General features: G+C 35.3%; 1 protein-coding gene across 1 annotated transcript in view; it reads left to right on the top strand.

Annotated features, from left to right (window-relative positions):
- Positions 1-17,152, top strand: part of LOC127221902 (low-density lipoprotein receptor-related protein 1B) — a 249,227-nt gene that overhangs the window by 53,633 nt on the left and 178,442 nt on the right. The window contains exon 11 of the mRNA XM_051183854.1: positions 13,694-13,787. Coding sequence (XP_051039811.1) covers positions 13,694-13,787 — 94 coding nt within the window. The remainder of the gene's footprint in view (positions 1-13,693; positions 13,788-17,152) is intronic.

Here is a 17,152-nt window from a genome sequence, read left to right on the forward strand (position 1 = left end):
GTTAGTATTAGAAGGGATATACAAAGAACAGAAACAATATTTTCAGAACATTGTTATAAGAACTAAATGGACATAGTTCTTCAGAAATAAGAGTAGTAGTTCAACCTCACCATCACTGAAGCTGGAATATATGAGTGTGTACTTGGTTAAAGATGCCTTGAGGAGAGCCTGGTGTCGATTTCAAACCAGAGGCCATAGATTTTGTTTGCTGTACAGAATGTATAAGTTTAAGCCACTATGAAAAGGTAACATCACCAACATTATTCATACAAGTAGAGTTTAAAGGAGAAATTAATGTATTTTGGTTTAAAATAAAATTTGTATTAGCACTGTCTATTGAAGCTTTCAAACCTCCATCTTATTGTGAGGTAATCCTTAGGCAATTTTTCCCAAGTGATCTTTGAATCATCAGTCTGTTGAGGTTTGACCCTGTGATCCCTGTGCTGATGCCAGAGAGACAAATGCTTGCCTGTAGTGTGCCTCGGCCTGTCACTGAAAGTAGAATAAATTAAAACATGATATCTCCTGCAATGAGATGCCAGCCTTGCTACAGCAGAAAAGAGAATGAAACTTTCAAAGCACTATAAGAAGGTAAGAAACAGTGTTTCTTCAAACCCCCAAAACATACCAATAAAATAAAACTTTAGTCACTACCAGAATATTGTTTATATGACAAGTTCTAACTCTGACACCACTGAAACATAACACTTGTAACTGTTAAAACCTCTCCAGGAGACATTACTATGAACTTGAAAGAATACCACACAAAAAATGAGCATATGCATGGTGTGTGTGTGTGTGTGTGTGTGTGTTTGTGTGTGTGTGTGTGTGTGTGGTGAGTGTACCTGTGTGTTTCTGTATGTAGGACAAACATATATGGATAGAGTCTATCTGACTCCAAAAATAAATAAGCAGCCAATGGCATTCATCATGCTGATCCTGTAGTTGTTTCTTCACAGTTCTCTCTGGTTTGTAAAAGAAATCCTCTACAAGGTACCCCTTTTGGAGAAAACACTGAATAAAAGAACACAATTTTTGGCAAGTTTGAAGTTTAAATAAAGCAAATAACCTAAGTAGATGGGACTCAAATCATTAAACAATTTGATAACAAAAATCAAGTTTTAAGGGATTACCTAGACATCTCATTCAATAAAATGCTTTTCTTTCAAGCAGGAGGGACATAACTTGACTTTCAGGGTTCTCATTTAAAACAACATCGTCAAACACAACAAGCAAGAAGACACCAGGTACTGTGGCTTCAGTCTGAAATCCCTGGGCAGGGAAAGTTAAGGTAGTTAAATCCATGCCCACCTATCTGTGCCTACTATGAGCTCCAAGCCACAGATATCCTGTCTCAAACCAAGCTAGAGGACATTCTGAGAAACAACACACAAATTTTACCTTTGGCCTGCCTCTTCAGACTAGGTTGACCCACAATTATATTCATTCTCCGTATACTTGTACTTGCATTGATGTGTACAAACTTTCATATGAACACATATAACCATATACGTACACAGAAATATAAAGTAAATCTCCTAATATCAACTGATTGCTACTAAAGGGTTTCATTTGTTATCATTTAGTAATTGATATTAATTTTACATTTACAAAATGGTACAATTTTTATAAAAAGAAAATAGACAAGATATTCCAATAAATATTATATTGGAATTAAAACATAATTAGAAAATCTATTCAAAATTAAGATCAAATCCAGTCATAAAGCTGATCTGTCTATGCATTTAATTTGAACCATTGTAAATGGAGAAGTCGTCATCTAAATACTACTTAGGACATTTTTAAGTGTTGTTTCTTCATAGTTTACTCTACAGGGGATTGCATGTTTCTTGTATTCATAGTTTCTTTTGATTTTTGATAATTTTAGTTTAAATTTTATTTGATGAAAATACTAGTCTTTGAAATTGGCCACCAGGATGCATATTTTAATTTTTCTGAAGCTGAGTTTATTTATTTATTTTTTTCATTTTGTTTTGTGACCTGTCTGGATTTTCTATGTGACTACGAGTCTGGAACTATGGATTACAAGTTATGAGGGTCAGTAGAGGGTACATAATTGGACAGTGATCCATCCTTGCAGCAGCCAATAAATCAGGGGTAAAAGGTAGGAGGACCCTGTGACAGCCTCCCTGTTCTTCAACTGACTTGGTAGAGCTGGTCTTGTTGATAGTGCAGATAACTAGAATTGATGTGAATTAATGATTACAACAGACATATGAATCTTGGAAAGGGTGTTCCCTCTCCTTAGAAGGAATAGTATAGAGGACTTCTTTAGGGAAGGGCTGACATCCATAGCTTGTTTTCTACGTTTGAAGATGCTATGTGTCTGCATAGAAATTGTACGGGGAGCCCTCACAAACTAACAGGACTCAATCTTCCTAGTGGCATGTGTTCTCCTATCCTCCCCCTTGCTTTCTCCTACTTCTCCCCCCATTCATCCCCCCCCACTTCCCCTCTGCTCTGAGGGACTTGTCCCTTCCTGCTTCTGTGAGGGACTTTATATGAATCTCTTAGAATACACCTTTTATCCTAGTTCCTCTGGTGGTGTGAATTATAGGCTTTGATCTAAGTCTAAAATCCATATATGAGTGAGTACATACCATGTTCCTCTTTTTGTGACTGGGTTAACTCATTCAGGATGGTTTCTTCAAGTGCCATCCACTTGCCTGCGAATTTCAAGATACCATTATTTTTTTTTTTTCTGCAGAGTAGTATTCCATTGTGTAGATGTGCCACATCTTCATTATCCTTCTTCAATTGAGGGGCATCTAGGTTCCTTCCAGGTTTTTGTTATTACAAATAGTGCTGTTACGAACATAGTTGAACAGAAGTCTTTGTTGCATGGATGTGGATCATTTGGTTATATGCGTAAGAGGGGGATTGATGGGTCCTGTGGTAAACTAATTCCCATTTTCCTGAGGAACCATCATACTAATCTCCAAAATGGCTGTATGAGTTTGCACTTCCACCAGCAGTGGAGGACTGTTCCCCTTTCTCTACATCCTCTCCAGCATGAGTCATCATTGGTGTTTCTAATTTTAGCCATTCTGGCAGGAGTAAGATGGTATCTCAAAGTTGTTTTGATTTGCATTTCCCTGTTAGCTAAGGATGTGGAGCATTTTCTTAAGTGTCTTTCAGCCTTTTTGATTTCCTCTATTGAGAATTCTTTCTTCAGTTCTGTACCCCATTTTTTTAATAGGGTTGGTTGGTATTTTGTTGACTAGTTTCTTGAGTTCTTTGTATGTTTTAGAGATCAGCCCTTTGTCGGATGTACGACTGGTGAAAATCTTTTCCCAGTCTGTGGGCTGCCCTTTGGTCTTGTCCACTGTGTCCTTTGCCTTACAGAAGCTTCTAAGTTTGAAGAGGACCCATTTATTAATTGTTGCTCTCAGTGCCTGTGCCCCTGGAGTTATGTTCAATTTGTTCAAGGGTACCTCCTACTTTCTCTTCTAAGAGTTTCAATGTGGCTGGATTGATGTTTAGGTCTTTGATCCATTTGGACTTGAGTTTTGTGCATGGCAACAAGCATGGGTCTATCTGCAGTCTACTAAACACCCTCATCCAATTGTGCCAGCACCATTTATTGAAGCTGCTGTCTTCGTCCCATTGTATAATTTTAGCTGTTTTGTCGAAAATCAGGTGTTCATATGTGTGTGTGTGTCTTAATGTCAGGATTTTCAATTCGATTCCATTGGTCTACCTGTCGATTTTTGTGCCAATACCAGACTGTTTTAAGAACTATACCTCTGTAGTAGAGCTTAAAGTCAGGAATGGTGATGCCTCCTGAAGTTCTTTTATTGTGTAGGGTTGTTTTGGCTATCCTGGGTCTTTTGTTTTTCCATATAAAGTTGATTATTATCCTTTCAAGGTCAGTGAAGATTTGTGGTGGGATTTTAATGGGGATTGCATTGAATCTGTAGATTGCTTTTGGCAATATTGCCATTTTTACTGTGTTTATCCTACCTATGCAAGAGCATGGCAGATCTTTCCATTTTCTGGTATCTTCCTTAATTTCTTTCTTTAGAGCCATGTAATTCTTTTTATATAGGTCCTTTACTTGTTTGGTAAGTATTACACCAAGATACTTTATGTTGCTTGTGGCTATTATAAAGGGTGATGTTTCTCTGATTTCTTTCTCTGTCTCTTTGTCATCTGAAAAAAGTAAGGCTACTGATTTTTTTTTTTGAGTTTATCTTGTATCCTGCTAGTGTTCTGAAGGTATTTATCAGCTGTAGGAGTTCCCTGGTAGAGTTTATTGGGTCGCTTATGTAAACTATCATATCATCTATAAATAGAGACAGTTTGAATTTTTCCTTTCCAATTTGGATCCCCTTGATCTCCATGTCTTATAGCTAGAACATCCAGTACGATATTGAAGAGATATGGAGAGAGAGGGTAGCCTTGTCTTTTCCTGATTTTAGAGGAATTGGCTTAAGTTTGTCTCCATTCAGTTTGATGTTGGCAGTTGGTTTGCTGTATATTGCTCTTATTATGTTTAAGTAAGTTTCTGTTATCCCTGATCTCTCCAAGACCTTTATCATGAAAGTTTGTTGAATTTTGTTGAAGGAATTTTCAGCATCTAGGCAGATTATCATATGGTTTTTCTCTTTCATTTTGTTTATATTGTGGATCACGTGGAAAGATTTTCATATGTTAAACCATCCCTGCAATCCAGGGATGAAGCCTACTTGGTCATGGTGGATGATTTCTCTGATGTATTCTTGAATTCGGTTTGCCAATATTTTATTGAGTATTTTTGCATCGATGTTCATCAGGGATATTGGTCTGTAGTTTTCTTTCTTAGTTGTGTCTTTGTGAGGCTTGGGTACCAAGGTTATTGTAACCTCATAAAAAGAGTTTGGCAATGAACCTTCTGTTTCTATTTTGTGTAACAGTTTGAGGAGTAGTGGTAGTTCTTCTAATATTTTGTGTAACAGTTTGAGGAGTAGTGGTAGTAGTAGTAGTAGTTGTTCTTCCTTGAATATCTGGTAGACTTCTTCACTGAATCCATCTTGCCTGAACATTTTTTGTTTGGAAGGCTTTCGATGACGGCTTCTATTTCACTGCAGGTTAATTTTGGTAAGTGATAGTTATCCAGAAATTTGCCTGTTTCTTTTGAATTTTCAATTTTTGTGGAATACAGAGTTTCATAGTATCACCTGAACATTGTCTGGATTTCCTCTGTGTCTGTTGTTATGTTCCCCTTTTCATTTTTGATTTTGTTAATTTGCATGTTCTCTCTCTGCTTTTTTGTTAATTTGGATAAAGGTTTGTCTATCTTGTTGATTTTCTCAAAAAACCAACTCCTTCTTGCATTGATTTTTTGTATTGTTTTCCTGGTTTCTATTTTGTTGATTTCAGCCCTCAAGTTAATTATTTCCTGGCGTCTACTCCTGTGGGGTGAATTCGCTTCTCTCTGTTCTAAGGTTTTCAGTTGGGCTGTTAATTCTCTTATGTGACTATCCTCTGTTTTCTTCATATGGGCACTTAGTGCAATGAACTTCCCTCGTAGCACTGCTTTCAAGGTGTCCCATAAGTTCGGGTATGTTGTATCCTCATTCTCGTTGAATATCAGAAAGTCCTTAATTTCTTTATTTCTTCTTTGACCCAGGTATGGTTCAATTGCACATTGGTCAGTTTCCATGAGTTTGCAGGTTTTCTGAGATTTGTGTTGTTGAAATCCAATTTTAAGCATGGTGGTCTGTTAAGGTAGAGGGGACTATTCCTATTCTCTTGTATCTGTTGAGGTTTGTTATGCCACCTAGTATGTGGTTGATTTTAGAGAAGGTTCCATGTGGAGCAGAAAAGAAAGTATATTCTGTTTTGTTTCGATGGAATATTCTATAGATGTCTGTTAACCCCAGTTGAGCTATAACTTCTGTTAGTTCTTTTGTTTCTTTGTTGAGTTTCTGATTTGTGGTCCTGTCTAGTGTTGAGAGTAGTGTATTGAAGTCTCCCACTATAAGTGTCTGAGGTTTTTTATGAGCTTTGAATTTTAGTAGCGTTTCTTTTAAGAATGTGGGTGACTTTGTATTAGGGGCATAGATGTTCAGAACTGAGACTTTGTGATGATGGTTTTCTCCTGCGATGAATACAAAATGACTGTCTTCATCTCTTTTGATTAATTTTGGTTTGAAGTTTAACTTGTTAGATATTAGGATGACCACGCCTGCTTGCTTCTTGGTTCCTTTGATTGGAAAATCTTTTCCAAACCCTTTACCCTGAGGTAATGTCTATCTTTGAAGCTTAAATGTGTTTCTTGTATGTAGCAGAAGGATTGATTCTATCTTGGTATCCATTCTGTTAGTCTGTGTCTTTTTATAGGGGAGTAAAGACCATTATTGTTGAGGGTGAGTAAGGACCATTGATTGTTGATGCTTGTCTGTTTTAGGTTTGTTGTTGGCAGTGGTATTGTGACTATATTTGTTCTGCTTTACCCTTGGTTTCAGGTGTAGTTAGATTATCTGTTGCCTACATTTTTGTGGGCGTAATTATCTTCCTTGGGTTGTAGTTTTCCTTCCAATACTTTTTGTATGGCTGGACTTGTAGATACATATTGGGAAAATCTGGTTTGTTATTAAATATCTTGATTTCTCCATCTATAGTGATCAGAGTTTTGCTGGGTATAGTAGCCTGGCTGGCATCCATGATCTCTTAATACTTGTAGAACATTTATCCGGGATCTTCTGTCCTTGAGGGTTTTCATGGAGAAGTCATGTGTAATTTTGAAAGGTCTGCCTTTATATGTTACCTGTCTTTCTTCCTTTGCTGCTCTTAATATTCTTTCTTTATTTTGTATGTTAGGTGTTTTGATTATTATATGTCGAGGGGTCTTTTTTCTTTGGTCCAGCCTATTTGGGGTTCGGTATGCTTCTTGTACTTTCATGGGCATGTCGTTCTTCAGATTTGGAAAGTTTTCCTTGATGATTTTGTTGAATATGTTTTCTGCACCTTTGTGCTGGGCTTCCTCACCTTCCTCTATGCCTATTATTCTTAGGTTGGCCTTTTCACGATGTCCCACATTTCCTGGATGTTTTGTGTTAAGGATTTATTGGATTTATGATTTTCTTTGGTCGATGAATCTATTTCTTCTAGTTTATCTTCTGCGCCTGAGACATTCTCTTCCATCTCTTGAATTCTATTGGTTATGCTTGTGTCTGTAGTTGCCCAGTTTTTCTATTTCCAGAATTCCTTCAGTTTGTGTTGCCTTTTTTTTTTTTCTCTATTTCAGTTTTCAAGTCTTGAAATGTTTCTTCACCTGCTTAATTGTCTTAATTGTTTTTTCTTGGCTTTGTGTACTTTCCTTAAGGAATTTGTTAATTTCTTCCACTTTTTTGTTTGTTTTTTCCGCCATTTCTTTAAGGGATTTTCTCACATCTTCTTTGAGGGCCTCTATAATTTCTTTGAGTTTAATTTTTAAGTCATTCCCTTCTGTTTCCTCTGCTTTGTTGTTGTTTTCTGTTCTAGTTGGTGTAGATTCCCTTGATTCTGGTGGTGTCATGCTTGTCTTTCTGTTGTTAGGTGTTTTCTTGTGCCTTCTTCCAGTAGGTGTTGGTGGGTTCTCCCCCTCTCTCTATGGTACTTCCCCTGTGGGCTTATGTGTGTCAGAGGTTCAATATCTGTAATTCTGCGTGATCCAAGCTCTATAGTATGTCTCTCTGCCAACAGGCTCCCAGGGATGTGGTCAGAGATAAGGGTCTAGTAGAAGATGCCTGCAGAAACTCAGAGTGGTCCTGCAGAGATAGGCAGGTCTCTGGGAGGGGCCCGTGGCTGCAGCAGAGGACTGGAGGTGGGGTCAGAGATCAAGCAGGTGGAAATTACGTGGGGTCCTGTGTGGATAGGCTTGTCTCCTTTGTTCAGAGTTGTCCCTGAAGTAGGGTGGACTGTTGGTTCCACCCTCTGTCCCAGTGCTCAGCCAGAGCAGCGGGACAGTGAGCAGGGTAGGGCACAGTGTAACGGTGGCAGGTCTCAGTGAGGATTGGTGGGGGTGTATCAGAGCTCCAAGGGTGCTTCAATGGGGACAGGACACGGGATCAGGGGCCAACCCAGCGAGTTGGGGTGGGTAGTTGAGTTTATTTATATTATTTAATTAATTTTAAGTTATGTAAGAGCATAAACCTGGTAGGTAGCAAAGTTCTATTTTGTCACAAATACAAAGATTACTTCTAAATTAATTACAGTATTTATAGCTTAAAAATCTTTCAAATTAATACAACTGTTAATAAAAAAAAACTATCACACATTTTCTTCCCATTTTATAATTTAGTGGTATTTCAAACCAAACAACAGAAATGAAATGCAATAATCTGGTCTTGAAACTCATCCAGGGAAATTACCTTCAAATAATTGGCTTTTACTTTTGCTTTGATTTCTAGTGAAGTTAGGAGAGTGACTGTATTTACTTTAGAACCACTTGAAAGTATGAAAGAGATGGCTTTGAAGAGTAGCCATCATCTTTTTAAAGTCCCAATGGCTTCAGAATGGTACTATTCTCTTTTGGTGACTTCCACATGTTTTTCTGGGTTTTGAGTTGGAGAACGTACACCATTTAAGAGGCCAGGCAGTGTTCTTCCAGGAATCTTGGGTCTGCTTAGGGCATGAGGGCATAATGTTCTCACAGGTAGTCATGTCATCAAAATTACAGCATCTGTTTCTTTTTGAGCTCTTCCCTATGAAAGTCTGTAGGTCAATGGAATTTTAGCCTAAATGACAGATGTAGGTTTAGTTTTGATACTGGCTCAGTTTCAATCTTTGATGAAATTGTAGAAACTTCTCCATTAATTTGGGATGACAGTGGTGGAGGTGAAACTATTTTTTGTTGTTGTTATTGTTTGGTTTTTTTTGTAGTGTGTGTGTGTGTGTGTGTGTGTGTGTGTGTGTGTGTGTATGTATGTATGTGTGGGGGGGCGATTTCTTTAGATAAATTATTACAGGAGACCTCAATATACAATTGGCTTTGGTAGGAAGAGTAGGCCTTTGGGTGGGACTATAAAAACATAGGTTTAAGTTTCTGTTCCAGAAGTGACTTTTCCTCTTCCTTTTTGACTTCAAAGGAAAAATTCTCTACAACTAACAAGTCAGGTTTCAGTACTGCACCCTTAATAGAAGGTGGCTGCTTGGTTTTGGGAAGCCTTTATATAGTTCACTCTCCTGACCTAAAGTCATCTGGAAATATTTCTGTCTTCCAATTTCACACTTATACTAGCATGCATCTCTAGTCACCTCACTTACCAATTGCATCATATCTACTTCTCTTTAGCTTTTTTTTTTTGTCATCAATTTGTATATTTTCTTTCCCTAAGTATTCTTAGATTTAGATCACAGTGGTAATAGATAGGATTAAGGCCTTTTCTGTTTCATTTAGTTTCCCCCCTCTCTTACATGTTAGTACTAGATATACATATCCTAAGTTACTCACCAAAGCATGCTTTAAAAAATATTTCCAGATATATTTCTTTAAAACTGGGAAAGGGATAAACAGATATGAATGTAATGATTCAATGGCTTAACACTGAGTGATTTTATGGGATGCCTTAGTATGCAAATAAGTGGTCTTTGATTGTTATGCATTTTCTTGGGCTTTTTTGCTTCTGTTGGTTTGGCTTGTCCAATTTGTCCAACTTCAAGATGCTAGCTTTCATTTTACCTTCTTATATGATATTGTTTTATATTTTAAGAAAATGAATGAATGAATGAAAACATAACCACTAGGGTATAGACTAACAACTGAAATGTTATTTATACCTCCTGAGAGAAGAAAAACCAGTTTTCTCCAAAAGACTGACATGCCTTATGTTCAAAAGTAGTTGATGAACATATGTACTGCAAAGTTCTTTTTTGTGTGCATTTATTTGGTTACAGTTTCAAGGTTTTTGTTACTTGCTGGTAATTTACTTTTTTTTGGATTGGGGACCTTACTGTATTTGCTTATTTATTTGTTCTTTGAGAAAGAACTTATATTTAGTTGAGTACAAAGGAGAGAAGATATGGAAGAATGAGGGATAGGGTGGGGATATGATACAATGCAAGTAATGTTAAAATTCTTTTAAATAAGAAAAATGTAATAAAAAATAAAAATTTCTCTAAATTCAAGACCTTAGATTTCTTTGGCTATGTAAATGATCCAAGGACAATTAACCTCCTATTTCCTGGGATTATAAGGTTAGATAAGGTCAGCCAAACAGTTTCTGTGTTCCATGCCTTTCAGAACATGTTAGCTCTAATTTTTTCACTATTGGAGGAAAAGAATCCCAACTTACTGTTCAGGATTCCACTCAGCTAATGTCGCCTGCCGTGAATATCCAGCTCATCCTCATTTTGTAAAATATCATTAAAAGGACTCTGCTGTCCAAATGTTTTGCTGTTGTAGATGCAGCTGAATTCTTTGAGCTAGATGTTCTAAGTGCTCATCTGCTTTTCAAGACTTACTACACAGCCTCCCTTCCGATTTGATGGGCGAAGTGTCATCCTTGGATTCTCTATCTCACTTCATTTCTTTGATGAAAATATCAGAGAACACACCTATCCCCTATTTATTTCACCTACCCATCCTTCTTCTCGTAGTATATTATTTTTTTTTCACATTCCTGATTATTTCCTTACCTGAATAGTTTGCTCATCTTCTTGTATGACACTGTAGTCATAATCCTCTTTATAGTCAACTATGCTGCTGATCCAGTGAGGAGAGTGTGGACAGCTTCCACTTCAAACTAGGGTGTGGTGGGGGGGGCATCTCCAATTGCTCCAGGCTTACTTGGCTCCATCTCAAGCCTGGCCCCTATGACCATCTGGTAGGAAGGGGTGTGATGATGCTGTTTTGTATCTTTATTTTTAATGTTACTGGATTTTATGTTTTTATTTTCAATGCAACAAAATTTAAATATAAAAAATGAAGCTGATACATGAAATGGAAGAAGTCTCCTAATAGTATGTTGGTTATAATTAAAAGATAATGTAAGTGTATGTTATCATTGTTTCTTTAACTCAAAACCTTTTTATGCTACTGTTAGATTGAAATGAGAGCAGAATTTCTTATTATGTATAATTCCAACAGTTGGTATTTATTTAAATCAGATATGTTTCATGAATTTAAGTATGTATTAAGAATTTCCAACTCATAATTGGGAATACTTTGAGGATACTTAGAAGACACAGAATCCTCTTACTAATATGCTTTGTTATACTGTAATGACAGAAAATATTTAATGTTCAGGGTAATTGCTTCCAGATTTAGCTTCATCTTCCCAAAGAGGCAACTACCTATAAAGTTATTTTTCTCCTCTTGTAACTTATGAGAAACAAAACAGGCTGAAAAAAAACTACAGAAAGATGGTTGAATATACATTTTTCCCTAAGGGTCATGATCTCTATTCCTCCACTAATGTGGAGTTTGTAACTCTATCTAGAATCAGGTTTATGGTATATGGATGTATTCAGTATATGTTAACAATAAATGCTTTCTTACTAAAGCAATCACATTTTAAACTAACAAATGGATTTCATACTTATGTCTATTAAAGATTATTGAGCCAAAGCAATATTTACATGTTAATTTTTTCCATGTCAAATCATTTGCATGAGAATTAATACATGACATTTCAGAAAGAAAATGACTTATAGAATTGTATTTACCCAAGGTTTCAACATCTGAATTAACATTAGCTCTTTAAAGAAATAAAGAAGAATCTGAGTGTAGTAGGACATGCCTTCAAATTCAGCATGTTGGAGTCAGAGCTAGGTGGATTTATTTGAGTTAAAGGCCAGCCTGCTCTACGTAGTAAAGTTACAGGACAGCTAGAACCACATAGTAATAACCTGCTTCAAAACAAACAAACCAATAAATTAAGTAAAGATAAATAAATAAAATAATGGAGAGCAAAGCTTATACTTTGATCAACAAAAGTGATTTAATATATTAATTGTTTACTTTAAGTGATTTAATGTCAATTACTTCAGATATGTGTATTCACTGTTCAGAAAATTTGCTTTAATTTTTATAATTAAATATTAGTAAGATTAATATTTTACATTTAAATCTTAATAAGATTAAATATTTTATATTTAAGTCCTAGTAAAATTAAATATTATCACATTGCCCAGTGGTACAAATGATCTAATTGACTGAGCCTTTAAGTCACTGTACATAGTTGTACATAGCAAAGCTGACACTAAATCACTTTGGGGCATGGAGTACTCAGTGAATAGAGTGTTTGATTTACCTGTGGATGAAACAATTCCCAGTGCCACATAAACACCTGAAATAGAGATGTATACGTATAATCTTAAATACAGGAAGTGGAGGATAGAGGACAGAAGTTCAAGGTCATCCTCAATTATGCATAGAGTTTGATGATATCCTGTACTAAATGATACTGTATCCCAAAACAATACCAACAACAAAAGCAAATGCAAATGAATAAATAGCTTTGTGTTCTAACTTACTGGTTCAAATGAGCTCAGACCCCTTCCTCATTCAGAAGAAGCTTTTCTCTTCTAATAACTCACATGCCAAATAGCCTGTCAGTCAATTCTGCCATGAACCCATGACAACATGTTGTTTTTCTTAGTCAATTTTCTCTTGTCTTATTAATACAAAATGATATGGCTGAGCTAATTCTGCCCAGTTTATGTTTCTCATGGTGACTTTGATATTTTAAATGTAAGGATTTGAAAATAAATAACATCTGTCACTGGAGCTTTAAGGAACTAGAATTTTAAGTAATAATATTAAATTTTATAATACAAGTTTCTTCTGTGTTTCTTTTTAATTTTTATTTTTTAGTCATATCTGTGATCCTAGCACTTTAAACAATTAGCATGAGTTCAAGGTTATTTCCAGCTTCTCAGTCAGTTCCTGCTTCACATAAAATCAAAGCAATAAGTGAATAAAAGAGACTAATAAAATCAGCCAAGGGACTATTGGAGCCCAATTTTTACATCTTTTAAAATATTGCTGTGAATTCCCGTTCTTTCCCAAATCACATTAAAACATTCAGCATGTATCAATTGCTCCAATAATAGGCTCTAGTATGGAATTTTCATAAAGGTAGAATTGTATTCTGAGCATATTGGAGCCTACTGTCTTCTACTATATATGTTTTTAAATAATTCCAATAATTGAAAATAATTGTATGTCTATTATCTTGAAGAAGTACCAACAATATTTATGTGGGATGCAACAAATTCTTATCATAGGTAGTTTTTTGTTTGTTAGTTTGGGTTAAGAACATTCATGACACTGAATAAATGAGAGTGTACAACTAGAAGGAACAAATTTGCCCATACCATCTGAAGGATAAGATCTGGCACAATTTTCACTGAGGTCTCCAAGATTCTTATGAAAATGTAATTCTCTCTAATTAATTCAAACTTACCTAAATCATGTTGATATCTTTTCCTAATAGCCTTATGTAATATTTGACAGACATTAACTACTGTGTAGGAGTAGAATGATGTCTCAGTCTTCTAAGGCCATGCAGCCTCTGTAACAGCTTAGTTAGGTAGGTGACCTATTATGATTAATGTATATCCAATCCTCATTGTGGAGGCTCGAAAACCATGCAAGTCCATACTACAGTGTGAGTTGGAGGGGATACACCATGGTCTTCATGAATACCCACTGCACATGTGTTATGGTTATGAACATTATTCTTGCATCTTTTTTTTTTTTAAGTTTCAATGCAAAACTGATAAATGCATCCCTTTCTGGTGGAAATGTGACACTGTGGATGACTGTGGTGATGGATCTGATGAGCCTGAAGACTGTCGTAAGTATTCTGAATATTGGGTTTAGACTTTAGAGTTCTTTACACTCTAGACTTGAAGAAAGCAAATAGGCTTAAAACTAAGGCATTTCTCATACATTCCTATATCTAACAATAAATAATTTTAACTTACAATTCTTATAAAAATGTAAAGAAAAATGGTTTCAATGTCTTGGTTTTGTCTCTGATGACTGAATTTTTTTTCTCTGAACAAAAGCTTTTCTTTATACTTGTTAGTAGTACACTAGTTGCTTTTTTCACTGAAAGTATTTACCAAGTTTTAAATACAAATCAGCAAGATGTTGAAAACCCTTTCTAATGGATGGAAACTTCTATCTTCTTTGTCAGTCTTAAAAATCTTGAAAATTCTTGAGAAGTCCTACTTTTTAATGCTAATTTTTATTCATGGTAACTTGATTCAATTTGGCCTTAGAAGCTACTATAAATGTCTCATGACCAGAATAGCTGTGGTTAAAGCATCCAGGTTAGCAATCATTGCTAACTTTGGTGATGAGAGCCAATCAGAAACCTTCCTGGAAAACCTGTTATAGTTCACTCCATAGGTCATTCTAATCCTTCCTAGTCAAGTTGAAGATGCTTGCAGTCAATCCTGATAATTCCTTCAGTGTCTCACTACATAGTTGGCCTGACATGGCACAGACAATTGATCCATGATTTGGCCTTGGTTGGCCTTGACAACTGATTTCAAGATCCTAATGCTTATACTGAAGAGGGAGTACCATCAAAGTGCAAGGCAGTTATTTACTTCCGAAGAACATTCTAACACCAATTACAAAGTTATTTCACATTTTCAGATTATTTCTTAAATGAATTGCATTTTGCCTTCCTTTCCACTATGAACCTCATAATCTTGAAGTTTTTTCACAGATACTCTTTTATGTGGAAAGCAATAAGCTTACCACTTGGTGAGGAAAAAAAAAAGCCATTCCTTTCTAATTTTGTTGTTTTTTAAAACATTGTTGACAAATTTATTTTCATTGTAATAGACAATGCAGGAAGAGAAGGACTTGTGGATAATAGGTATAAAATTGTGATCAAATTATTCTTTTTTTAAAGTTTTGAATTAGAAGAAATATCAAAAGAAGGAATGGTATGGGTGATGATGAACACTTACTAAGACTGATTTGTTCTAAGAAAATTATTTTCTCCATAATAAAAGAAGTTTTTCCATTTTGTAGCAAATAAAATAATTACAATTTGTCTTTGAATTTTTAAAAAGAATGGCATGTGCTTGTTAATGTTCTATTAAGATGACCTTTACTGACAAGAGCCACCATTGTTGAGGGAACATCACCATAAAGACCTACAGCAAAGTCAGAAGTACTTATACCTTCTCAATTCTATTTGTAACATTGAAATTTCATGTTGTAATCCCTTGGAGTAAAGAGTTAACTACAGAGTTAATAAGTTTCTCCCAGTTGCATACTTTCCGAATACATGTAGCCAAGTGTTTATGTTCATTTGAACAATACACAGATGATATATTACTGATCCTTGTTTAACATCAGTATTTGCATATTATATTTTAATTAATAATTATATATATATATTTGATTGAAAATTATGTATATATAAATTCCTATATGTTTACTTCCTGGGGGCAAGATCTCTACAATCTCCTACTGCCTAGTCTCTAGTAGCTATCATTTTACTGTCATGAATTTTATTTTGTTTTGTTTTAAGGCTTTATATACAAATTCCATGATAGAGTATTTTCTCCTTTTATATCTGGACAAATTGATGTGATTAATGCTGTGTCTATTCATGTAGATTGTCACAATTGAAATTTCTTCCTTAAATAATCATGAATGACAGTTCAGTGTTTATTTGTGACATATTCCTGTTTATCTGTCTATGTACACATAAGGTGATGCTTTACTGGGTCACCATAAGTAACACTGCAGCAAACACTAAGGTGGCAACAAATTTCCAACATGCTGACTTCATTTCCTTTGTACTTGTACATGTGTCAGAACCACCACATAACATGTCAGTTCTATTAAAGATATGTCTCATAAGTTCCTGTGCTATGTACTAATTTATATTGTTATCAAGTGTGTACAGATTCTTTCTCCACATTTAGCCAATATTTAGCAAACTTTGACTTTAAAAATATTGTATATTTTGATAGATTTGATCTGATATCCTATTGTAGTTTTAATATTTATTGTCTTTTAAATTAGTAATGTCTTTTTCTTTTAAATATTTAGCCCATTCTTAAAATTTTCTAATTTGTTGATTTATGGTTGAGTTGATTTTGTTGTGCATTTAGTGTATTAGCTCATGATTAGGATATATAATTTTGAAATATTTTTCATAGGTTGTCTCTTCTACTTGATTGCTTCAATTTTTGCAAAAGCAGTTTAAGTTGGTGTCATGACCTTGTCTAGATACTCTTTTGTTACCTAGGCTTTTGAGATCAGTTTCTGATCCATCTTCATGGAAACATTTCATCATATGTTTAACAGGAGTTCATTGTGATTTGCAAATATTTTGTTATCATTATCACATAAATGTTTACTTGTAGTTGGTAGGTTAGATCCTTAAATATCCAGTGACATAGCATTTTCAGAGCCATGGTACTTTCAAAGTGGCATATATAAATCTGTAAAGAGTTTGGAAATTTTGTAAATACTTTATTTTTTAATTTTATATGTATGAGTATTTTTCTTTCATGTATATCTGTGTAAAACATGTGCTCAGTGCCTGTGGAGACCATAAGAGAGCATTTGATCTACTAGAACTGGAGTTACAAAGAGTTGGTAGTCACCACGTGGATGCTGGGAACTTATTATAGCCCCTCTGCAAGGGCAGCCAATACTCTTACCTGCTGAGTCTCCCCTGCCCTAGTTTTGTTTGAGTAGTTGCATCACCACCATCTCTATATGCTGGAGCCTGTAACCTCATCTAGGAAGGCAAGGAGTCCTGATGCAAGAGTAACACACTTGAAAACTTAAACAGTTCTATCTCTAGAGACATCAATCAGGAATTCTATGTTAGTGCAAATTCAAATTACATTTGGTGTGATCAAAGTATCACACATTTGAAAACTATTTGTATGAACACAATGATCAGGAATTCTGTCACTGTAAATTCAAATTACATTTGCTACGATATTTTAATGCACTCAAATAATTCCAAAGACACATTAACATCACAGTATTTTCTAAGGTTTCTTCCTTTTTAAATCTCCCTTTTAAAGATATATTCAGGGTATTTTCCCTGCGTGTCTATCTGTATACCACAAGCATGCAGTATTTGTGATGGCCAAAACTGGCCACTGGATCCTCTGCAGTTAGAGATGGTTGCAAGCTGCTGTAAGACAGCTGATACTACACCAAAGATCT

This window comes from Phodopus roborovskii, unplaced genomic scaffold (assembly GCF_943737965.1).
Source record: "Phodopus roborovskii unplaced genomic scaffold, PHOROB, whole genome shotgun sequence".
Taxonomy (NCBI): Eukaryota; Metazoa; Chordata; class Mammalia; order Rodentia; family Cricetidae; genus Phodopus; species Phodopus roborovskii.